Consider the following 25,236-nt stretch of genomic DNA (forward strand, 5'->3'; position numbering starts at 1 on the left):
AGGAATTAGGCCACTCATTGGCCTGCTTTCTGGTTGGGTTATGAAGGCTGCCAGGAACCAAATTTCTTGATAACAGTACTTTTTTCATCTCACAAACTATTTTTCCTCTTTCAGAGCAAGTGTTAGCTTGAGGGAAGAAATGTATATATTTTAAATGTGTATATTTGGTTCTCTAAAATGCTTTCTCTGTTTTCCACCCCCTTTTCCATGATAGGTTGGCTGTGAAGATGGATCTGTGAAATTATTTCAGATCACCCCAGACAAAATCCAGTTTGAAAGAAATTTTGATCGTCAGAAAAGTAAGGGTTATTTGTCATCAGGGCAGCGAGTAGTGTTAACAAGAAGTTACGTTTCTGTGCCGCTGGAGATGGGATACTTTCCCATGGGTCCAGAGAGTATTTTATCTGTGTGCCAGCTTTCTGTGATGCAGGGTATATGCTGGCAGATGTCCTTAGCTCAGGTTCTCTTTACTGTGTAACATAGCATGGTTGTGACTGCCTGGTTAGGTAATAACAGAGAAAACTGGCAGTCCAAAATAGAAAAGCAAGTGTTTCTGTGTGAATCAGTTTGTTAGTTCTCACTCACGTTAGTGAAGTTTTGATAAATGTGCATAAAGTCTCAAAACTAGGACTTTTCCTGTAGGTAGAGGCTCTGGTTCTCAGTCCTGCTAGTACATTCAAGTTGAATGTGGGAATTTTATAGACAGTTGCCCCTGTTCCAGCTGCAGCTACTCACACAGACTTCCAGATCAGAGGTTGGCAACCTGTTTCTGTAAAGACACCAGCTAATATATATTGTAGGCTTCAGCAAAGTAGCCCTGGATAATGCTTAAACAAATGGGGATGGTTGTACTTGCCTAAAACTTCATTAACGACAACTCACCTCAAGTTGGCCTTTGGGTTACAATATGCTGACTCCTCTTCTGGAGAGTGGTGTCTGAGATGTTCTCTGTGTCCAACAGTAATATTCATTCTGTATTCATCAAATCCCTGTATGTTTGTTTTTAATATCTTGCAGGTGTTGTATTTTTTAATTACAAAGGTGACACAGTGTTGTTAAAAATTTCACGCGTTTGAAAAAAAAAATTCCATGTGTTTGGCTAAGGGTGAAAGAAAAAATAAGTGGCTCATTTCAGTCTGTAGGCAACATTTTTAAATGAATCTAGACCTTTTTGTATCTTCAAATGGATGGATACATTGACGGATACATTTCCAAGAGTGCTTGCACCTGCTTTTTAGCTTATTTTTTTTTCATTTGCTATATCACAGACATCTTCCTGTGTGAGTTGAGTTGTGCTCATATGAGTGGCATTCCATTTTACAGTGTTCCATAATTTATTTGACCAAACTCCTATTGATAGATATTATTATTAATATTTTTTTTACTACTCAAGCCATTGCTGTAACGAACATTCTTCTCTTCACTTGGGCACTCCAGTAATATTTCTCTGTGGTGAAATTGCCAGTGTAGTTGCTGTGACAGATATGCACGTTTGTATTTTGTTTGGTTACTGCCGGATCACCCTCAGAAGTTTGTGTTTGTTTGCACTCCTGTCAACCATTTATCCATTATTAAAAGCAAGCATCAAATATGTCATGTGAGTCCCAGGAAAAAGTTGTTCCTCACCTGTTACAAAACAGTTCTTCTCAAAAATGCAGTAGGTAAGCGCTAAGACTATAGAACGCTAGCCCTGTAGATCACTGTGGAAAGAGAACTCAGTTACCGTTTGCTGTATATTTACGTGTATGTCACTTTCTCCTTGGTTGTAAAACTCCCCAGGTCGAATCCTGAGTCTCAGCTGGCATCCTGCTGGTACTCACGTTGCGGCTGGCTCCATAGACTATATTAGCGTGTTTGACTCCAAATCAGGTGACTGTTTTTCTCAGCTCATTTGGGATGTGGGTCTTTGCAGATTCACATTTGTCTGTTTCCAAAAGCTTGTGTCCTTGTGCTTTCACCAGCCTTCTGAGATGTCACCATGAATTTCATGTCTTTCTTAGATTCCTACTGCTGCTTTTAGGAGACTCTTGATTCTTCAATTAAATACAGTATTTTTCGTCATAAGAATTTCACACTAAAATTTGCCTTCAACCAGTAAGCCACTTAATATAAATAACCAGTAGATACCTATTTATATATACCAGTTCTTCATAAAAGAAGATGTCTGTCTCTGAGGAACCTTAGTTCTTGGTAACACAGTCACGTATTTCCTCTGCTCTTGGCCTGGAGGATTGGCTGATGGATTCCTTTAGTGATGAGACTGACTTCAACCTGTTAGGTGGCCGTCTGTACTCCCCTCTACGATGAGAGGATACACACGGCAGGGATGTCGCCTTTTTCTTTCTCTGTACTGCTTAAGCAAGTTTTTTATTGTTATCAGTCATATATGCATATAGTCAAAGAATTCCTTAAGGCTTATTACAAAAAAGCAGGATTCCCCCAGTATCCCTTCTCCTGCTCCTCAAAGGCAATAACCTGCAACTCTTAGCTGTTTCTTTTGGTATTTGTCTCTGTGCTATACATAGTATGCTTAAAACACTGTACTTTATTTTCTCAGTTTTAGCCCATTATTTATTGACTTCTGTATTAACCCTCTTTCTTTGCACTTTGCTACATGCACTCATTTCTTCTTGATCCTCCTAGGACGGTTATATTGTAATTTTGTTCAGATTAGCAGTTGATATTTTTATTCTCAGACTATATAGGTACTACTTGCAGAGTAAATGTCTTTTCCTTTTACTGTAAGGTCTTTTTAAATTTTATTTTTAATTGGGAAGTACCCTGTATTCTTTTCGTTAATATTGTGTGTGTGTCTCTCTCTCGTGTGTGTGATTGATACCTATATCAGTAATTCATCTCTACATTCTTCTAGTTGTATAAGGTAGGTTCTGCTACATCTGGTTTTCTTTCTCATTTTGGGTGCAGTGGGGTGCACTGCATGGCTTGCAGGATCTTAGTTTCCTGGCCAGGGATTGAACCTGGACCCCTGCAGTGAAAGCACCAGACCGCCACTAACCACGGACCACTAGGTAATTCCCACTTGTGGTTTTCTTCCTACCACTTTTGCCTCCTTGAAGGATTCTCTCCCAGAGCCTTGTGCCCTGCCTCAGTCGAGTGGAGCCAGTTTCTGGGCCTGCTGCACAACTCTGAGATCTTGAATTCTGATTTTTCAACCATTCTGGGAATTTCCTTTGCTTGTTTCTCACGTAGAGTTCCCCATAGCCATGTCATGCACTTTCCTAGTTTATCACTTTGTTTGGTGGATCCTGAGAAAGGGTTTTTATGAGAAAGAATTCTACGTTGGAAATTATTTTTCCTTAGAACGTTGAAGCCCTGGTTCTTCTGTTCAACGTCTATTGCTGTTATGAAGTCTGATGCCTTTCTGGGAGTAGATGCTTTGTGTGGGTTTTTGTGGTTTGTTTTTCCTGGGAGTTTTTAAGATCTTCCTTTTATCTTTACTGTTCTGAATTTAATAATTATGTTCTTTGTTGTGTGAATCTGTTAATATCGATTATATTGGACAACTTGATAGGTTCCTTTAATCCAAAAACCCATGTTTTCCATTTCTGAGGAAAAATTCTTATAATCATTTTCTAAATGAGTTGCTCTCCATTTTTTTCTAGAATTTTAGCACTTGAATATTGGCTTTTCTCATTTATTTTCTTTCTTTTTCCTGTTACTTTTCATCTCGTAACTTTTTACTCTGCTTCCTTAGAGAGTTTGTCATCTTTATCTTAGACCTTTTCTTGAGATTTTCCTTTCTGCTGTTTGTTTCTAGACTTCTTCTTTGTTTCCTGAATGTTCTTTTTTATAGCATTCTCTTTTTATTTCATTATATAGTATACTATTCTCCAACACTATTCTCTTCTGCAAATGTTATTTATTTTTCTCTACCCCTCTCTTGGGCCTCTGCCTTCCATACTAAGGCTGTCTTCCAGTGTCTAGGGGTTCCTTTCATCACCAGACAGGTTTATTGCATCTAAGCTTCACTGAGGAATGGTCTGGCTTGACTGTCAGTATGGGGAAGCTCTAAAGACAGGTCTTTTGTCTTGTCCAAGTCATATTTCCCAGAAGTGTTTTTTGTTCTCCTGTGGGGTGATAACAAGCAGGGCCCTCAGCATTCTAAGAAAACTGGTGTTCTTAATGTTGAGTGAGAAGTTGCCACTTAATCTATGCTCCATATAGCACTCCCACCCTCAGTTACACTGATAGCCCTCTTCAGAGAATAAATTTCTAGTCTCCTCTGAGAAGTGGAATTTGGGGAGTTGCCTGGCTTCTTAGCTGTCAGGCAGGATCTAAGGGATATCATATCAGTTCACTCACTCAGTCGTGTCCGACTCTTTGCAACCCTGTGGACTGTAGCACGCCAGGCTTCCCTGTCCATCACCAACTCCCAGAGCTTACTCAAACTCATGTCCATTGAGTCAGTGATGCCATCCAACCATCTCATCCTCTTTCGTCCCCTTCGCCTCCTGCCTTCCATCTTTCCCAGCATCAGGGTCTTCTCTAGTGAGGCAGTTCTTCACATCAAGTGGCCATAGTATTAGAGTTTCAGCTTCAGCATCAGTCCTTCCAATGAATATTCAGGACTGAGTTCCTTTAGGATGGACTGGTTGGATCTCCTTGCAGCCCAAGGGACTCTCAAGAGTCTTCTCCAACACCACAGTTCAAAAGCATCAATTCTTTGGTGCTCAGCTTTCTTCACAGTCCAACTCTCACATCTGTACATGACCACTGGAAAAACTGTAGCTTTGACTAGACATATCTTTGTTGGCAAAGTAATGTCTCTGCTTTTTAATATGCTATCTAGGTTGGTCATAATTTTTCTTCCAAGGAGTAAGCATCTTTTAATTTCATGGCTGCAGTCACCATCTGCAGTGATTTTGGAACCCAAGAAAAGAAAGTCTGCCACTGTTTCCATTGTTTCCCCACCTATTTGCCACGAAGTGATGGAACTGGATGCCATGATCTTAATTTTCCAAATGTTGAATTTTAAGCCAATTTTTTCACTCTCCTCTTACACTTTCATCAAGAGGCTCTTCAGTTCTTCACTTTCTGTCATAAGGGTGGTGTCATCTTCATATCTGAGGTTATTAATATTTCTCCCAGCAATCTTGATTCCAGCTTGTGCTTCATCCAGCCTGGTATTTTGCGTGATGTACTCTGCATATAAGTTAAATAAGCAGGGTGACAATACACAGCCTTGATGTACTCCTTTTCCTATTTGGAACCAGTCTGTTGTTCCATGTCCAATTCTAAGTGTTGCTTCTTGACCTGCATACAGATTTCTCAGGAGGCAGGTAAGCTGGTCTGGTATTCTCATCTCTTGAAGAATGTTCCACAGTTTATTGTGATCCACACAGTCAAAGGCTTTGGCATAGTCAATAAAACAGAAGCAGATGTTTTTCTGGAACTCTCTTGCTTTTTCAGTGATCCTGCGGATGTTGGCAATTTGATCTCTGGTTCCTCTGGCTCTTCTAAATCTAGCTTGAACATTGGGAAGTTCACGGGTCATGTACTATTAAAGCCTGGCTTGGAGAATTTTGAGCATTACTTTGCTAGCGTGTAAGATGAGTGCAATTGTGCGGTAGTTTGAACATTCATTGGCATTGCCCTTCTCTGGGATTGGAATGAAAACTGACCTTTTCCAGTCCTGTGCCCACTGCTGAGTTTTCCAAATTTGCTGGCATACTGAGTGGAGCACTTTCACAACATCATGTTTTAGAATTTGAAATAGCTCCACTGGAATTCCATCACTTCCACTAGCTTTGTTCATAGTAATGCTTTCTAAGGCCCACTTGACTTAACACATTCCAGGATGTCTGGCTCTAGGTGAGTGATCACACCATCGTGATTATCTGGGTCGTGAAGCTCTTTTTTGTACAGTTCTTCTGTGTATTCTTGCCACCTCTTCTTAATATCTTCTGCTTCTGTTAGGTCCATACTACTTCTTTCGTTTATTGTGCTCATCTTTGCTTGAAATGTTCCCCTGGTAGCTCTAATTTTCTTGAAGAGATCTCTAGACTTTCCCATTCTATTGTTTTCCTCAATTTCTTTGCATTGATCACTGAGGAAAGTTTTCTCATCTCTCCTTGCTATTCTTTGGAACTCTGCATTCAGATGGATATATCTTTCCTTTTCTCCTTTGCCTTTAGCATCTCAGGTTTCTTAAACTTTTTTTCAACCAGTCCCTCCTTTTAACCGCACTTTCCCCTCTATTTCCAGTGTGTCTGGAGTCACCAGTTGCTGGGTCTTCTGAGGATTCCATGGTAGAAATCAGGTGGTTTCTTGGCTCTTCTTACTGCTAATTTGGGACTTAGTTTTCAGGTTCTAGTAAGTCAGTTACTACTCTGTGTCTGCTTTCCAATCCCCAAATTTTGACACTGTTGTCTTCTGTCCCATTCTCCTGGAGATTTGGAAACGAGCAGAGGAGCATACGTATGCACAGCTGGCCATTTTTAAGTGAAGTATCAAACATCTCCTTTCCATCTCACCTCCTCACCACAAATTTCTTCTGTCAACAAGCCCCTGCCCCACCCTCCTTCTCTAAGTAACATTTTGGTGTTCCATACTTGAGTTCACCATAACCACTGTTTACTGGCTCTCTGTGGTCTGGGCTCAAGCAGCTGAACTTACCAGATCCTAACATAGACAGCTTTTCAAGACTAAGGAGAAATGAGTGCTGTTCAAACGTGGGCTTTGCTTTTTTTTTTACCAGGGAGCGCTATTGGTAAGATGCTGGTGGATAGGCAGTACATGGGCGTGTCGAAGCGGAAGTGCATCATTTGGGGTGTGGCCTTCCTGTCCGATGGCACTGTCATAAGCGTGGACTCTGCTGGGAAGGTGCAGATCTGGGACTCAGCTACCGGGACCCTCGTGAAGAACCATCTGGTCTCGAATGCTGACGTGCAGTCCATTGCTGTATCCCCTGTGAGTATAGCCCCTTTGGAGCAGTTCCTGTCCACCCTGGGCGGGGAGGGGAGCAGGCTGTGTCAGTGCTGTGCCACCAACACTCTTCCCTAATGCTGAGTGTTGTAGTGGAGGAAGATGAGCTTAGAGCAGTGTGTCTCAAAACCCACAGAATTTGCCTGAACTCTTACTCTCCAACAGATAGAGAATAGTCCCTAAAAGGTTAGTTAGCTGAGAGGCTTTTTTCAGAGCCTCCTCATCCCCGGTTAACCCACCTTTTGACAGAGTGGGGTTTTTTTAATGTAAAATTCGTATTTTATAAACATATAAGCTTTTACAATATAAACTGATACAGTGCTTTTAAAAATTTTTAATTGGAGGATAATTGCTTTAGTATGTTGCCTTGGTTTCTGCCATACAACAACGTGAATCAGCCGTTAGTATCCATATGCTCCCTCCCTTTTGAAACTCCCTTCCACCTCTCCCCCTTCCCACCCCTCTGGGTTGTCACAGATTTGCGCTCCCTGTGTTATGTAGCAAACTTCCCTCTAGTTGTTTTACACATATATATGCTTCAGTGCTGCTCTCTCTATTTGTCCCACCGTCCCCTTCCCCCATTGTGTCTACACGTCTTTTCTCTCTGTCTGCATCTCTATTCCTGCCCTGCAAATAGGTTTATCAGAACCGTTTTTAAAATTCCATATATATGCGTTTATATTACAATGTTTGTTTTTCTGACTTCCTTCACTCTGTGTTACAGGCTCTAGGTTCATTCACTTCACTAGAACTGATTCAAATTCATTCCTTTTTATGTCTGAGTAGCATTCCTTGTATCTGTGTACCACAACTTCTTTATCCATTCATCTGTGGATGGACATCTAGGTTGCTTCCGTGTCCTGGCTGTTGTAAATAGTTCTGTGATGAACATTGGGGTACGTGTGTTTTTTTGAATTATGATTTTCTTAGGGTATATGTCCAGTAGTATGATTGTTAGGTCATATGGTAGTTTTATTCCTAGTTTTTTAAGGGATCTCCGTACTGTTCTCCATAGGGTCTGCATCAATTTACATTCCCACTAACAGTGCCAGAGGGTTCCCTTTTCTCCACATCCTATCCAGCATTTAATGTTTGTAGATTTTTTTGATGATGGCCATTCTGACTACAGTGCTTTCTTAAATGTAGAATTTATGTTTTCTTATTGAAAAGCTGCTTGAGACTTCAACATAAATTTTTGTCATATTACTCTTATGCATATATAAAACGGAAAGTGTGTGAAATAAAGCAATGAGGTTATTCCTAGAACTTTTTCACGTTCAGCTGGACTCTGAATCACTTGGACTCAGTTCTCAGGCTCCATGGTTCCCACACATGCCTCTCTGCCATCCATGGTGTTCATAGAAGATGCCCCACTGTGGTCACAAAGTTTTCTTTTAGGCTTTTGACAACTCTTCCAGAAGTTTTGATATTCGTTCTTTATCTGAAGATGTCACACATACAAAGATTGACAGATATAAGATTTTTATTTCAGAGATGTTAAAATGTGGGAGAGTGTGTACCTGAGAATCAAAGGATTGTGGTACTTAAAAAAAAAAAAAACTGAAAAAAATGCAGTGATACAAATTCCAGTCCTCAGAAATGCTTATCACAAACTCTGGAACTGGGCAGACTTTGATTTGAATCCCAGTTGTGCCACTTAATATGGTTCCATACCTTCCTCGGGCAGGTTGCTGCTTTCTACGCCTCAGTTTCTTCCTCTGTGAAAACAGGAATGTTCGTAATAACCTGCCTCCGAGCCGTCTGAGGAAAGGTTAAATGGGTTGTACTCGTGAAGTGCTAGGTACAGCGTCTGGCGCAGTGAGTGTGCTGGTACCATTTTTACATCTCTTAAAACCAATCCTAATTTCAAGCTTTTCTCCACACTCTCTTGCCAGAACAGATGATTATTTTTAAGTTTCTTTTTAATGGTTTTTCCTTGATTAAAGAGTGAATTTTGGCAAACACCCAGTCCTTTGATACTTGGAGGCCTTGTGTGTGTCCACAATCACATACACCCCTCTTCCAAGCTCCACTCACTCAGCTTTTCCCTTGCTTGGTTCCTGCTACACTCCAAGAAAGCCCTTTAAAAAATTTTTTTTTGTTTTTTTTAGTTTAACTTTTATTTTGGCTGCACTGCTTTTCATTGCAGAGCATGGGCTTTCTCTAGTTGTGGCACAAGGGCTTCTCTCATTACAGTGAGCAGGCTTCTTTCGTTGTGGAGCATGGGCTCAGTAGTTGTGGTATTTGGGCTTCTCTAATTGTGGCCCATGGACTTCATTCCGCCACCAAGGATCGAACCCATGTCCCCTGCATTGGCAGGCAGCTTCTTAACCACTGGACCACCAGGGAAGCCCCCAGAGAGCTTTTGTTTCCTTAGTGCTTTTATGATACGACCTCAAGGAAAGAGAAGGTGGGGTGAGAGACTTGCCTTCCCAGTTCTTCTCTGTAGGTAGGACTTCGAGCAGATGGCCACTTGATCTGTTTAGTGGAGGTAGAGGCAAAGAGCGCGTGAGTTCCTAAGCAGCTCAGTATTTTCCCTTTTGCTCTGGACTGATGTCTTTCAAACTGTACCCTCAGAGGAGGTAAAGGAGAGGCCTGTGCCCAGAGCAAAGGCTTGAGCAGCAGAGAGCATGTAGCTTTGTCAAGTCTGTAAATGGACAAGCAGGTAAACTCTTGAAGTTCCAGATTCCTTATCAGGGTAGAGGCCTATTAAATGATGATTAGGCAGGGGAAAGAAAAAGTAAAATCATGATTCATACAAACATGAAATAGACGTATGTCCAAGATTTTCTGTAACTCATTAATTAATGAGGGAGCCAGTAAGATGTCACAAGCAGTTCAAAGGGAGAAATCAGAGAACACAGTTATGTCAGGCCATCAGGAAGGTGAAATGTTTTACGATTTTGTTGCAAACTCAGTGTCCACAGGGCAGTCATCCACTGCATTCTACGAAGCAGAATCCCTTTGCATCTCTACGCAAGAGAATCTTTTGCATCACTCAGCTTTTCACAATTCGTAGAGTTGTGAAATAGCTCTTGAACAATCAAAGGGCTCCCTTGACAAGGACTTGCTGTGCTCATTTCAGTCCTTTAGAGTTGCTCCCAATAGGGCAAATGATACTTAACGTTCCAGCTGGTGAAAGATTAGAGATGATATGACTTAAAGTTCCTAGCACCATGTGTAGTTGATGGCAGCTCCGTTCTCATGTGTTCAGACTTCTAACTTGTTGATCAGTTCACCTACTCTTTACACTATTTGACTGGTTTAACTACTGATCCAGGTTCCTGATTTTTTTCTCACTACCCTATCAAGTATCCTGTTTTGTTTTTTTATTACTCAGAATTATGTGCAAAAAAAAAAGTTACAATGAAAATGATTTTAGAGAAACTTTAAAAAGTAGTTGTAGACACAGCAAGACTTTTTAAAACTAACAGAAATCCCCGTGCTCAACATACTGACCAGAAAGAGCCTTAAACTGGGGAACCAGGGAACCTGCATCTTTGTGATATTGATCAGGCCACTTTCCCTCCTCAGGCTGCCCTTGCTTCTCTAAAAAGAACAGTGAATTTTAGGGTTTTCTGAACTTCTGTCTTCTGGCTGCCTCTTTTGAGGCCCCTCCTCTTTTGCCCAATATTATTGCTATTCTGTTGAGGTCTGCTGCTGCTGCTGCTAAGTCGCTTCAGTTGTGTCCGACTCTGTGCGACCCCATAGATAGCAGCCCATGAGGCTCCCCCATCCCTGGGATTCTCCAGGCAAGAACAATGGAGTGGGTTGTCCTTTCCTTCTCCAATGCATGAAAGTGAAAAGTGAATGTCAAGTCGCTGAGTCTTGTCCGACTCTTAGCGACCCCATGGACTGCAGCCCACCAGGCTCCTCCATCCATGGGATTTTCCAGGCAAGAGTGCTGGAGTGGGGTGCCATTGCCTTCTCCGCTGTTGAGGTCTAGTTTGCATTGTATGAAAGCATTCATAAGTTCAAAGTACTTCCTGTTTATTTTGTCAGCAGGGGGCGCCTTGTGACCTATTCATGGAATTGTTAGCTTCTGGAGGAAAAAAGACCCCTGCAACCTCCTGTCCCCAATTCTGGGCATTTTCCCTCATAAGCTTTCCAGGTAGAAAACCTCGGGGAATATTTTAACACTGGGCCTTGTTTTGCTCAAATGTACCTCCCTGATGATTTCCTTTCTCAGCAAGAAGACAGTTTCGTGGTGGGCACAGCTGAGGGGACAGTGTTCCATTTTCAGCTGGTCTCTGTGACTTCCAGCAGCAGCGAGAAGCAGTGGGTGCGGACGAAGCCATTTCAGCATCACACCCACGACGTGCGAGCCGTGGCTCACAGCCCCACCGCGCTGATATCTGGAGGTGGGTTTTGCTCTCTGCCTGGCTGCTGCTTTACTCTGCCCGTCTCCAGTTAGGTTCATGCGGAGCTTTTTCTAATTCCGATGCTTTTTCCCCTCTCCTTTTCACTGCAGGCACCGACACTCACTTAGTTATTCGTCCTCTGATGGAGAAGGTGGAGGTAAAGAATTACGATGCTGCTCTCCGAAAAATCACTTTTCCCCACGTGAGTATCATCCTCTAACCCCACCGCCTCCTCACCTCCCCGTCCATCTGTCCCGCAAGATAGCACCACTCACTCTTGGGCAAATCTGTAGGTCTTCTGTAGTTACCTGCCTTCTTTCTTCCATCTGTTTCTCAGCAAGCTTCTGGCAAAGATATTTACAGGGGCCAAGAGGTTTAGGGCAGCATTCCTAGTTCAGCTTTTGGGGAAATCACTCCTTTTTCCAGTTTGGTGTGGTTTATGGAGATTTTGTTTGTTTTGGAGGCTGGCTCTTTATTATCCTGGATGAGAGCAAAAAAATCCAGGCTTCCAGAGTTCTTTTCTAGGTAAATTCATCATCTTTCTAGGCTAGAAACTCTTCTGCCCACTACCTGCTTCTACGGTCCACTCAACCAGTAAACCTTACCGAGTCTGTTTGCTCATCCTCTCTCGAATATAGCCATTTCTCTTTGTCTACACTGCCATGATCCTAGTTTGGATCCGTGTCTGTTCTCATCTGGATTTTTTAACAATATCTTGTTAATGATCTCCTTTTATTTAGTTTTGTGTCACTCCAGCTTATTCTCCACATGATTTGTTTAGAAAGGAACTTTATTCATCGCTCCATGCTTAAATGCCTTTGGTTGGCCCTCGTTGCCTTCAGCATAAAGACTTGCTTCCTTAGCATGGCTCATGACACCTGTCTTGATACGGAGAAGAGAGGTTCTTCCCTCCCCTCTACTCTCACACTCTTGCAGCACCTCCATCCCCACCCCTACCCAGTCTGGCAGTTCTGAAGGACTTCTCTTTACTCCGCACAATGCTCTCTTATCTTTGAGATGTTTCCCGAGCCACGTGTTTGCCTGGAACATCCTGACCCGATTTCCTTCCTGAGTGATCTTTACCAGTGAACCATGTCTGGGCTCCTGTCTTTACTGCCTTGAAAGTGAAAGTGAAGTCGCTCAGTCGTGTCCAACTCTTTGCAACCCCATGGACTGTAGCCTACCAGGCTTCTCAGTCCATGGGATTTTCCAGGCAAGAGTATTGGAGTGGGTTGCCATTTCCTTCTCCAGGGGATCTTCCCAACCCAGGGATCGAACCTGGGTCTTCCACATTGTAGGCAGACGCTTTACCCTCTGAGCCACCAGGGAAGCCCCTTACTGCCGTGGGGTTAAACTAAATATCCTTTCTACTTTTATTCATCACATATTGTGCTTAGCCGTGTTAAAATTCTTTGCACCCTTAGTGTAATTGCCTGTTTAATTTTACATCAGTCCTTTAAACTGTAAGCTTGAGAGCAGTAGCTAGGTTTTTTGTCTGTTCGTTTGTTTGCGCTGGATCCTTGGTGTGGCTCACGGGCGTCCCCTGTTTGAGCATACAGGCTGTAGAGCGCATGGGCTCAGTAGTTGCCCCCTGGCATGTGGGATCTTAGTTCTTTGACCAGGGATCAAACCCACATCCCCTATGTTGAAAAGTTGATTCTTAACTACTGGACCAACAGGGAAGTCCCAGTAGCTAGGTTTTTATTTACCGCTGTGTTTTTAGATCCTATGACAGTCCCTGTTGTATGGTAGTACTTAGGAAATACTTGTCAAGTCAGTGGATTTCAACAGTATAAGTGTTCTGAGGTGTTGCTGTACTAGATGACCTCAGCTTGTTTCTGTCTTTTTGATTCCTGGACGGGTACAGCGACGGCTTGTTTCCTGTGCAAAAAAGAAGCAGCTCCTCCTCTTCCAGTTTGCTCATCACTTGGAACTCTGGCGACTGGGATCCACAGTTGCAACAGGTAAGCTGGGAGAAGGTTTTTTCACAACAAGAAAACTGGGAGAGAGAAGCCAGAAATTGCAGTTGAAATTCTGCTTGTGGAAAAATGGAAGTCAATTATTTTTCTGTTTGACATCCTTACTGTTTCCTGTCCACTAGATAGAGCAGAGAAGTTCCTCAGAGTGTGAAAATCATTAGCTGGACACCGAATCACCTTTGGAAAGTGTGCAGTTCCATACAGTGCACCACAGGGTATCAGGGAGGCAGGGGTAGTGGAATAGTTCGCCCTGGCTGAACTGGGATCAGAACAGGCTGTTGAAAAATGACAGATTTTCATGCTGAGTTCTGTCAAGCCTTCATGAAAAAGAAGGTCATGCAGATCTTACCAGGGTGACAGCCTCGTGGCCTTAGGTATGACACATGTGTGGGTGCTGTTGTTTTATAGTAGAGGCTTTGGCTTTAGGCTCCACGATGAACAAAAGAAGTTGAAGTTGAGGCCACACAAACTTCACATCCATCCACCTGCGTGCCTGGCTGTGGGGAGCAGCTTCAGAAAAGAAGCGCCATGGCCACATTCAGGGCCCCCACGGAGAGGCCAAGAAAGTGCTCGCTGTTCTCCTCTTCGTATACATACCCCCAGAAGACTCTAAGCTCACTCTGTCAGACATGTTTCTGATTTCCCAGTGGTAGAGAGTCCATTCTACCCATTTTTTCTTTTTAAAAGAAAAAAACATTTGTATAGCCTTCCTTTGGGAAGAAAAATATCAGAGATGTTTCTTGTTCCAGGAAAGAATGGGGATACCCTTCCACTCTCTAAAAATGCAGATCATTTACTTCACCTCAAGACAAAGGTAAGGAAGTTGAACTGGGTGTTCAGATTCTGAAATCCAGAACATATTTCCTGTTCTAAATTTGGGTAGGGGTCCTTAGCTGATATCCTAAACTGTGTAAAATGTAAAATTATTTGAATGAAGTACTATATCAAGAGGATTGGGTTTCCTGTGATTATAAGTCAGGCATTCAGAATTTATTAGATGAATTAATACAAGAAATTGGTTTTTCTTGTTTTGGTATTATGAAGATAACATGCATATTCTTAAAAAATTCAAATAGTGCAAAAAGAGTATGCAGTGAAAAATGAACCTCCTTCTAACCCCCCGCCCCTCAGAGATGATTGCTGCCAACGGTTTCTTATATATTCTTTTAGAAAAAATGTTCACTTGTGTGTATGTGTGTATATCCTTTCTTTTGGTACTAATGGGACTGTGCTATACACATAGCTTTGGTATCTTCCTTTTAAAACATCTTCAATTGCACAATACTTGTGAATTACAGGCTTCCTATAAAGAATTCAAACAACAGTGATAGTTCATATTTTTGTCCAGCTCTTTAATTCTAGTCACCCCTCCTGAAATGATTGCTGTTAATTGATTAGCTATATATGCTCCTCGACCTTGTTCTGCATATGAGTGTATGTGTGTGTGTGTACATACATACTTAAATGTTTTTTCCTTTTATTGGCCATGCTGGGCAGCTGGGGCATCTTAGTACCCTGAGCAGGGATTAAACCTGTGCTCCCCTGATTTGGGAGCGTGAAATCTTAACCACTGGACCTCCAGGGAAGTCCCCTTACCTACATTTAGACGTTCTTTGGGTTTTTTGAATGATAACAAATGTTACACTAAACTTTTCCTGTGTAGTGCAAATTTTTTCTCACTTAATATTTCTTAGAGGTCTTTAAAGGAGGTTGTCATTGACAAAACAGAAAACCAGTCCCCAAGTCACCAGGCCTCCAAAGCTCCCTTGCATTCAATGCCTGCCTGAATTTTAGAGTTAGGTTTAGTAGGAAGCTACCTATGAAGTAGGTGAAGGGCTGTGATAAGCTGACATTATTCAGAGACCTCTGTTCTGGAAATCAAAGCCACACCCTTCAGATGCTCCACCTGTGAAATAATCGTAGTGATGCACAGCACATGACTGTCGGGATTATGTGTAGGTATTTGTGGATTCAGAGTGGCAGTAGCTTGAGGATCCATGTCACAGTGAACCTTGAATGAAGTTTAACTTGACCGTTTGTCCTGCTTCCTCATTCTGCCAGGGTCCTGAGAACATTATCTGCAGCTGTATCTCCCCATGTGGTGGTTGGATCGCCTGTTCTACAGCGTCTCGTTTTTTTCTGTATCGACTGAATTACGAACATGACAACATAAGCCTGCAGAGGGTAAGTGATAACCCGGGGTCTGGTTGAATAAGAAGAAACCTTACAGTGGGTGATTTTTGTGTGAAGTGGAAATTTTCTGAACAAGGATATGAATCCTTGTTCAGTGAGAAAACTTACAAAATCGTCTCTTATTGCCAAATTTAAAATTATGTTTTTGGAGGAGTAGGTAAATGGCACAAAATGGCAGTAAAAGGTTAGGCTTTTGAGGAGATGACGGGGGGGAGTGGAGGGGAGTAGGCGCGTCAGTGTTCCAGGCCCTTGGCCAGTGGGCCTCCTTGGAGATAGGAAGCACTCATGTGATGTGAGCCTGGCGCTGCTAATTTTTTATGGGCTTTGGGTCTAACTTCTCTCTCCTTCTGACCTTTACCACTGTTTCCCCCAAGGTTTCCAAAATGCCAGTGTTCCTTCGCTCTGCCCTCCAGATTTTGTTTTCTGAGGATTCAACAAAGCTCTTTGTGGCATCAAATCAAGGGTCTCTTCGCGTCATTCGGCTCCAGGAAGGAGGCTTCACGCACCCGCGTGCTTTCCAGCCCCAGTCAGGTGACAAGTTGGGACCTGGCCTCGGGAGAGAGTTGCCAGTCTCCGATGTTTCTATTTTTTCACTTAAATCTCAATTTTCGGGGGTTTGCTAACGCTCCTCTCAGTCCTGGAAAAACTACACACACACGTATCTGCGATTTAAAGCAGGAGGAGATACCTGGCAAGTGAAAACGCTTGATGAGATCTGAAGTGTTGCTCACACCTACTCTTTTCTCACTGGGTTTTTGATTCCTTATTTAGGGCCAGAGAAGTTTCATCACGCTTCTTGGAGTTTTGTTAGTAGAGCAAGAAGAAACTTAAAATCATTTGTGATCCTGATAACCACCATTATTATCTGTGTATATTTCTAGGAGGTGCTTGTATGTAGGTATTTTGTGGACACGTTAATTTTGGGTTTGTTATTTTTTTTATAAAGATGAACTTGTGCATACAGTTTCACTACCTGTCCTAATGTTTTTGGCTACGTTTCTGTATGTTTTGAGAACATGAGTGTGCGTGAATGTGTGACTATGGGTAGATAACTTTTAGTGAGTTGACCCTTAAGAACTTAGTACTCAGTACTTCCCATGGGTCTTTTTTTTTCCTCCCTTGTCCAGGATTATAATGACTTCACCATTATTTAGACTCCATCTGTCTGGATAATCAACTTTTAAGATTTTTTTTTAATGTGGACCATTTTCAAAGTTTCCGTTAAATTAGCCACAGTATTGTCTCTGTTTTATGCTTTGGTTTTTCTGTCCACCAACCATATGGGATCCTAGTTCTCTGACCAGGGATCAGACCCATGGCCCCTGAATTGAAGGTGAAATCTCAACCACTGAACCACCAGGGAAGTCCCTGGAAAATCAACTTTTTAAAATCAACTTAAAGTCTCACTGCTCATAAGCAGCCCCAGAAGCAAACAGGAAAAGAAACTTATACATCAGGAATCAGATGAAGTAAACTGACAGTATTTATTGAGTACCTATATGTGGTTTTATTATGAAACTTAGATTCTTCACCTTGCCTTTAGCACTCATTTCAAATTGTGGTCTGCATCATGTACGTGACTTTATTTTGTCCTCCTGCCTCATCTTACTGCCTCTGATGGTCAGGCTGGTTTCTTCACAGGCCTCAAACCTGTGTTTTCCTGTCCTTGTCACTTAGCTCACAGTGTTCTCCACCCTTTTCTACCCACCTCACTCATCCTTTAGCATCTAGTTTATGTCTAGTTGTAAAGCTTTTTCATTGTTTGGGGATGTTTTATAGGCAGCACTTACTTTGGCATATCACATCACTGTCTGATATCAAAGATCTGGATTGAAAAGGGAATAGAAAATCAGGCACTTGTGATCTGCTGATGAAAATTTCGATTAATATGCCCTTCCTGGAAACCATTTTGACTGGTACCCAAGCAGGAAGGCAAGGAAGAAGGGAGGGAAAAAAGAGAGAAAGGAAAGAAAATGTGTTCTCTCTTAAATGTTGCAGCCTTCCAGGCTCCTCCATCCATGGGATTTTCCAGGCAAGAGTACTGGAGTGGGGTGCCATTGCCTTCTCCAGTTATATAGGATAAATAAGGCAATATCCTGCAAGCATTAAAAGTAATATAGAATCTTTCTTGTCATGAAAAAATGCTCAAAATCAGTATAAATATATATATATTAATGTACAGTATATTAGCGCAATCCCAATTTCATAAAACAACGTGTAGGAACATATGTGTGTGTAGGCATTCATAAGAGATAACAAACCGTTTTCATCAATAGATTAACAGTGGTTATCCCTTGGTGAAGTAATTCCACATGGTTATTTTCATATTAATCTTTATACTTTTCTAACTGTTTTTGTTTACTTTAGTTACTTTTCAGCTTTACTTTAAAAACTGAGTTTTTTAAATAACCAGTGTGTTTCAGATTTAAACAAAACTATTTTTTAGATTTAACTCATCCAATAAGATGGGAGGAAATGTTTAAGAATAATGTAGCAACTGATTCAATTTATCACATATATAAAATTACCTAAAAACAACAACAAAAAAAAGAATTTTCATGTTGCCACATTGGTTTCAAATTCTTTTAATGACAGAGATGGCTCATCTGTGCCCATGCTCCCTTAGTGCTAAATATATAGCAGGCACTTTGTAAATTAAAGATCTGCCTCAGACCTATTGAATTTGCTGCTTGTAACTTTGATTAAAAACATTTGATAGGAAAGGACAGTAGAACAACTGAGGTATAGATTTTGGTGATAGCTCTTAAAAACTCTGATTCTCCACTCTCATAGTTGGGAGCTCATCTCGTTCCTGAGCAAGCGCTGCTTTCCGGTTTCTCTCTCTCTGGCTCCTCTTTACATGAAGAATGGCTGCTTAAATTACAGTAGTAGACAGATTAGCACCTAGAACTTATTTGTAAAACTGTCGAGAAATTGTCCTGTCAGTAATCGGAAACTGAGGTGGCTTTTGCCGTCAGACTCAGGGCAGGGGTGGCTGGCTGTGGACACGGAATTCAGAGACTGAGCTGCTCTTCTGTCCTCACAGGGACTGTGCAGTCCATGTGTTTGCTAGCAGTCAGTCCAGACGGAAACTGGCTCGCTGCCTCGGGCTCCAGTGCCGGTGTCCACGTGTACAACGTGAAACAGCTAAAGGTGAGCATGAGGTTTGGTTGCAGCAAACAGGAGAAAGTTAGCCCTGCAGTTACAAGACTCAGGAAGACTGAGAGGACCTGGAAAATTACTGGCCTTTTTTTTTTTTTGTAAATTTTTCCTGTTTTACCTGTTTGAAACCCCAGAGCTATAATCTTAAATTAAAAATCAGTCAATAGGAACAGTGAAGCCACTCGTGCTCAGAAATTTGAAATTAAGGATTTATGAGTAATGAAATCTACATCTAGGTTTTGTCTGTATTTTGAGGAGGAAAATTCTGATCTACAGAGGAATAGGTGCAGATAGAAACAATTTCCTTCAATAGCTTGCCTTGTAATCTCAAGATATTTTCAAATTAAACAGAACTAGGAATAGCAGGAAAACATTTTTCACTAATTAGCAATGATATTGTCATCCCCAGATTGAATTACTAATGTTCCCTTATAGGTTGTCATCTTCATCTGAAAGTCAGATAATAATTACCATAAACTTAAGGGGGGTGGGGATGGGGAGGAGAGGGTGAGATGTATGGAGAGAGCAACATGGAAACTTACATTACCACATGTAAAATAGATAGCCAATGGGAATTTGCTGTATGACTCAGGGAACTCAAACAGGGGTTCTGTATCAACCTAGAGGGGTGAGATAGCGGGGGAGATGGGAGGGAGGCTCAAGAGGGAAGGGCCATATGTATACCTATGGCTGATTCATGTTGGTATTTGACAGAAACAACAAAACTTTGTAAAGCAGTTATCCTTCAGTTAAAAAAAGAAAATACAAAAGAAAAAAAAAAGAATTACCCTAAACTTAATAACTTTATTGCATTGTGGCAAGAGCATGTACTGCTCTTTGAGCCTTGCCTGGCATTTAAAAGTGTTCTGTGTACCAGTGCCCATGCCTTGTGATGGACATATACGTCCTTGCCTAGTCATTAATTTCTTTTTTTTTTTAATTAATGTTTATTGGCATATGGTTGCTATACAGGCATTAATTTTTTTTAAGTTCAGTGTAGAGCTGCAGATCCCCTGTTCAGTGATGTGTTTACGAGCAATTCATACCTGTGTAGAGACAGCAGGGAAGGCTTTACCTCCAGGTCTTCTGTGAATACTGTCATTTTTCTTGGCAGTTAAACTTGCACTTTTAAAAAAAATGAAATTAAAGTTTATTGTTTGGGGAAATACCTGACATTTACAGGAACTTCCGTAGAATAGAACGTTTTGAGTTCCAAGGAACACTATTTTAAAACTACTGACCTAGACCATCCGGTCTTTCCTGGGGGATGGAATCCCGTTTTAGAGTTTCCTTTGTCTTTGATTTGTCCCCAGCTTCACTGCACAGTGCCTGCTTACAACTTCCCTGTGACTGCTCTGGCCATCGCACCCAATACCAACAACCTCGTCATTGCTCATTCTGACCAGCAGGTAAGAGATCCCAGTGCTTTCTAATTCCCTCCAAATGGATGGGAACTAAAAAGCTGAGATAATAACAATTTTGGAGGAGCTTTTCTTCGCAAATACTGAATGATATAAAAGCAGTTTCCTCTGGTGTGTAATAAAGCTTTCACATAAAACAATTTCTTTTAAAATCACATAAAAAACATAAAATACTTAGGAATAAGCATCACCAAGGAAGTGAAAGGATCTATGCTGAGAACCATAAAACATTAATAGAGGAAATCAAAGATGATTCAGAGAAATAGAAGGATATCCCCTGCTCTTGGATGGGAAGAATTAATATTGTTAAAATGACCATACTACTGAAAGTAGTCTGTAAATTTAATGTGATTCTTACCAAATTACTTGTGACATTTTTCACGGGACCAGAACAAGTAATCCTAAAGTTTATATGGAATCATGAAAGACCCAGAATTGCCAAAGCAGTCCTGAGGAGAAAGAACAAAAGCAGGAGACATAACCCTTCGAGACTTCAGACATTACTACAAAGCTATAGTAATCAAAACAGCTTGGTAGTGACACAAAAACAGACATAGGGATCAATGGAACAGACTAGAGAGCCCAGAAATAAACCCACCTACCAATGGGTTAGTTTATCTTCAACAAAGGAGATAAGAATATACAATGGACAAAATTAGTGCTTTATCTACCACTTTTTTCCATACCAAGTTGTAAATGAGAATATGATTATAAGAACTGTAGAATATCTGAGCTACAGAACACATTATGCATGAATTTATCAATACTTATAAATCCTCTCTGGTCAAATAGGCTTGATAATACCTGCCTCACTGAGCTAGTATACAAAAGATTAAATGTGATTCAAGAACCACTGTTTTAAAAAACCAAATTATTATAAATTCTATTAAGTTTATAAATATTATATACAGATATACATATGACTTTATAAATTATCATAAAATTCAGAAACATTTTAAAAAGCTGAACCATCTCAATGCAGGGCTCTAAGAAGCACACTTGAGTAGACCACTAGGCAGATGATGCTGGCTACTTTGATTAGCAGTTTTTACACAGACATTTCGATTACATGAAGAAAATGGAATCTCTCATTTTAACTTCTTCTCTTGTTAAAACTAGCGGGAAATTTTTTGTATCTGCTAATTAGAGATTAATAGCGTTACTCACCAGAGAAGGCAGTGGCACCCCACTCCAGTACTCTTGCCTGGAAAATCCCATGGATGGAGGAGTCTGGTAGGCTGCAGTCTACCATAGCAAGACTAAGAGTCTTACTCTAAGAGTCGGACACGACTGAGCGACTTCACTTTCACTTTTCACTTTCATGCATTGGAGAAGGAAATGGCAACCCACTCCAGTGTTCTTGCCTGGAGAATCCCAGGGACGGCAGAGCCTGGTGGGCTGCTGTCTGTGGGGTCGCGTGGAGTCGGACACGACTGAAGCGACTTAGCAGCAGCAGCAGCATTACACACTGCAGTGAGGATACCAGGAGACAGCACTTCATATATTGCATAAATTAGTATGACCCCCTTAGAGAGCATTTGGAGAAACCTAAAAAAAGATTTTAATTCACCTCATCTTTGATTCAGAAGTTCCAGCTCTAGAAGTTCTCGCCGCAGGTGTATGCTTTCAGTTGTACAAAAAAGACACTGATACAGAGAGAATCATTACAGCCTCATGTGTAGTAGCTGAAGATTGGAAATACCTCAGTGCTCATTAAACAGATAGAAAAATCCTGCTACATGCAGGAAGTGAATAGATTATTATTATGCCTTCTTCAAAGGGAGCATAAGTGACGTGTGTGGACGTTGGTATGAGTCAGTCTCCATGATACAATACTCAGTGAAAAATGCAACATGCAGAACAGTGTGTACTCTGTGCATAAAATATCTCTGAAAAGATGTAAATAAGGAACAGGCTACTTTTGTCTTGGAGAAAAGAGATATTAAGATTGCAGGGTGATTTTTCACTATATAAACCTTTCTGTGCTGTTTGAATTGTTTATTGTTCTGTAATTTACCTTACATCGTTTTTATTTTAAAAAAACAGCAATCGAGACTTCCTTGGTGGTCCAGTGGTTAAAACTCTGTGCTTCTACTACAGGGGTCGTGGGTTTGATCCCCAGGTGGGGAACTAAGATCCCACATGCTGTGTGGTGCAACCAAAAAAAAAAAAAGTAGTGAAAATGTGTATCCTGAATATGATACAGGCAAGGTTTATATAGCTGTTTTTCCGGTCAGGAATGCCCTTCTGGTTTTCTGGGTACCAGCCTGCATTTCCTCTGTGTCATATCCTTTCTCAGGTATTTGAGTACAGCATCCCAGACAAACAGTATACGGAATGGAGCCGGACTGTCCAGAAGCAGGGGTTCCATCATCTTTGGCTCCAAAGGGACACTCCGATCACACACATCAGTTTTCATCCCAAGAGACCAATGCACATCCTCCTCCACGACACCTACATGTTCTGCCTCATTGACAAGTCACTGGTGAGTCCTTCTCCACTGCCACCTGTGCTCTCACTGGCTTCTGCTTTCCGTAGCAGTCTTTCGCTCTGAAAGCAAAGGAGGACCATGAGTTAGAGGAAGAGAATCAGAGTAAAGGTTGCTGGTACCTTCTTTGGAGGGAAGGAGCTTTTAGTTTTGCAGATTTCCTCATTTTTCTTCCCAGTCTCCGGAGGCTCTGAGGGAGGGGGCAGGCCTTGGTGTGCTGGTTTTTGCTGATTTGAATATTTCCCTGCTTTGCCTCTAAGCACATAAAATTAAGTAGGAAAAAGATGAGGTCCATATTCAGAAAGTAGCCATAATCAGGCACTCAGTCACTTCCGCTTTTGCACCCTGGGGTGACTGACACGATTTCATTGAAGGATATACATACAGGCTGGGGTTTTGACCGCTTGTGCCCCCCTGAGTTGAATTTACTGACACACCATCTGCCAGTTTGAGGAGCTGTTGTTAGCGTCTTTAGAAAAGGCCAGTTAGGAAAATTCCATCCTTCGTGGCTGTAATTTAGGTGGGATGTGAACATTTTTTTTTTCCGTTCCAGATTCCTGCCTCTGCCAGCTGCTCTTTTGATTCACCCTGAATTTCATGTCTTTTTCTGGGCAGGCACTGTCTTCCCAGCAGCGGTGTGAGCTGTGGCCACGCCATAATGCAGTCTGGGCTTACAGCAGTCGGCCCACGGTGTTTTGGTGTATTGTGAAGGTGGGGTAGGAGCAGCATGGGGAGAGCAGCAGATGGCTCTAAAGGAGGTGTGCGTGGTGATGTGTCACTGGAACTCATCTCGTGGGCCCTGCGTGCTCTGGGTGTGGGAAGCAGAGCCGGCTGACAAGTGCCTTTTGCGAGATGATGGTATAGGAAGGGCCCCTCCCACTCCGTTGCCTCTTTATAACTCAACTCAGATCAGCCCAAGCTGTTTTGTTCCCCCAGTATTGGTGATAAGTCCATCGCCTCCTCATGAAGGGCAGAGCTATTTCCCAAGGAAGTCAGAAATGAAATAATCACTTGCTTGGCTAGAGGTCATCATCTCTCGCAGTGTCAGTGACATCAGTGGGGGTGGTTTGTGTCAGTTGGGTAGCCCATGCATGGTCTGCCTGGGGGAGACTCTAGAAAGCAGAGCCTGCACAGGCTGAGCTCCTGTGCACGCCAGTTTGTTTCTGTCTCACAAAGTGTTACTGACGAGACTGGCCAGAAGCCCCGGGCCAGCCCTTTGATCTTGCTGGCAGAGGGTACCAAGCTCTCTTTGCCATGTATTCCCCCCGCTCTACAGTAGAGCTGGGTGTGTGGCTCTAGCTTTCTCCCTGAAGTAAGAAAAGTCAGGGAGGGAGACTTCCCTGGTGATCCAGTGGTTAAGACTGCACTCCCAACACAGGGAGTGTGATTTCAGTCCCTGGTCAGGGAGCTAGGGTCCCACATGCCGTGCGACACAGTCAAAAATAAATTAATTTAAAAAAAAGAATCAGAGAGGTAGTAAGTGTATAATATGATGTTTAGAAGATGGAGTTTTCCTGAAAAATCACTAGAGTCCTTTGGTCTGTAGAGGCCCAATTTAAACAATAATAATTATTAAACAACATATTTTTGTCTTTCTAGCCTCTTCCAAATGACAAAACCTTACTGTACAACCCACTGCCTCCCACAAACGAATCCGATGTCATCAGGAGGCGCACAGCTCATGCCTTTAAAATTTCTAAGAAATATAAGGTAATACATCTTCCATCATATTCTGAGTGGTTGGTTCCCTGTGATATTATCAAAATGTAGTTAAGTCCCACAAGAGGAAGACAAGAGTGCCTTCATTGTACGTGCAGGGAACCTGGTTTGGGGAAATAAGCTGCCTTTCTGAGGCTGTTTGTCCCTTAGATTTGTAGTTGATTGTTCTTGCCTCAGTATATTAGAGCCAGGCACATCATACTTTACAAAAATGAAATAAGTAGGTTGTGAGAAATGATGGTGGAGCTCAGTTGGGTCTCTGTTTGGGTTAAAGCTGGGCTTTTAAATTTGACTTCCAGTGGAGAATAGTTTTTCCACAGGATAAGTTTCAAGCAAATGGAAGTCATTGAATTTATGATCCCCTTTCTGGGCTAGGCTTTCCACTCTGATAGAACACGTATTCATTGAATCCTAGAACATTTCTTGGGGGTCTGCAGAATTTTTTAGAGGAGGAGGTGTTTTAAATTTAAGTAATTTGTAATTTGCCATTTATCAAGTTTAGGCTCCAGAGCCCTCTGTTACCATCAATTCATAAGAAATTAGAGGCTCACAGACCTTCTTTACAGAGAAAAATGAAGAATCCTCCTAAAATCTTAAATGATTGGATTCAGTTATAAAAGCTCCCAACCTTTGGAGTTCTAGGGCAGGAAGGCTCATCAGAGATTTACTTCCCTCCAGCTCGCACGAGGCTAGCCTTTTGGCCCTAGATAGTCAGCTGAGAACTAGCCCTGGAATCTAACTCCTGGTGAGAACCTTACCATCTCTCTCCAGCCTCTGCTCTTTGTGGATCTCCTGGATGAAAAGACCCTGGTGGCGGTAGAACGGCCTCTGGATGACATCGTTGCTCAGCTCCCACCACCCATCAAAAAGAAGAAATTTGGAACCTAAAAAGGGCACCATCTGTGTCCTTCCTTGAACTGTCTACCCTGTTTTCACAAATCATGATAATAAAACAAAGTTATTCTTTA

At 41.9% G+C, this 25,236-nt stretch overlaps 1 protein-coding gene across 2 annotated transcripts in view; it reads left to right on the plus strand.

Moving 5' to 3' along the window:
• UTP4 (UTP4 small subunit processome component) overlaps window positions 1–25,236 on the plus strand; it is a 30,154-nt gene extending 4,918 nt beyond the window's left edge. Inside the window, exons 4-17 of one of the 2 annotated variants that reach the window (NM_001205672.1) lie at window positions 215–299; window positions 1,780–1,869; window positions 6,719–6,930; window positions 11,135–11,306; window positions 11,417–11,508; window positions 13,174–13,270; window positions 14,035–14,099; window positions 15,347–15,469; window positions 15,853–16,009; window positions 18,525–18,631; window positions 19,954–20,049; window positions 22,361–22,546; window positions 24,149–24,259; window positions 25,040–25,236. In NM_001205672.1, coding sequence (NP_001192601.1) covers window positions 215–299; window positions 1,780–1,869; window positions 6,719–6,930; window positions 11,135–11,306; window positions 11,417–11,508; window positions 13,174–13,270; window positions 14,035–14,099; window positions 15,347–15,469; window positions 15,853–16,009; window positions 18,525–18,631; window positions 19,954–20,049; window positions 22,361–22,546; window positions 24,149–24,259; window positions 25,040–25,156 — 1,710 coding nt within the window. In that variant the 3' untranslated portion in view covers window positions 25,157–25,236. The remainder of the gene's footprint in view (window positions 1–214; window positions 300–1,779; window positions 1,870–6,718; window positions 6,931–11,134; window positions 11,307–11,416; window positions 11,509–13,173; window positions 13,271–14,034; window positions 14,100–15,346; window positions 15,470–15,852; window positions 16,010–18,524; window positions 18,632–19,953; window positions 20,050–22,360; window positions 22,547–24,148; window positions 24,260–25,039) is intronic. The other variant, XM_059876614.1, reaches the window with a different exon arrangement.

This window comes from Bos taurus, chromosome 18, assembly GCF_002263795.3.
Source record: "Bos taurus isolate L1 Dominette 01449 registration number 42190680 breed Hereford chromosome 18, ARS-UCD2.0, whole genome shotgun sequence".
Lineage (NCBI taxonomy): Eukaryota > Metazoa > Chordata > Mammalia > Artiodactyla > Bovidae > Bos > Bos taurus.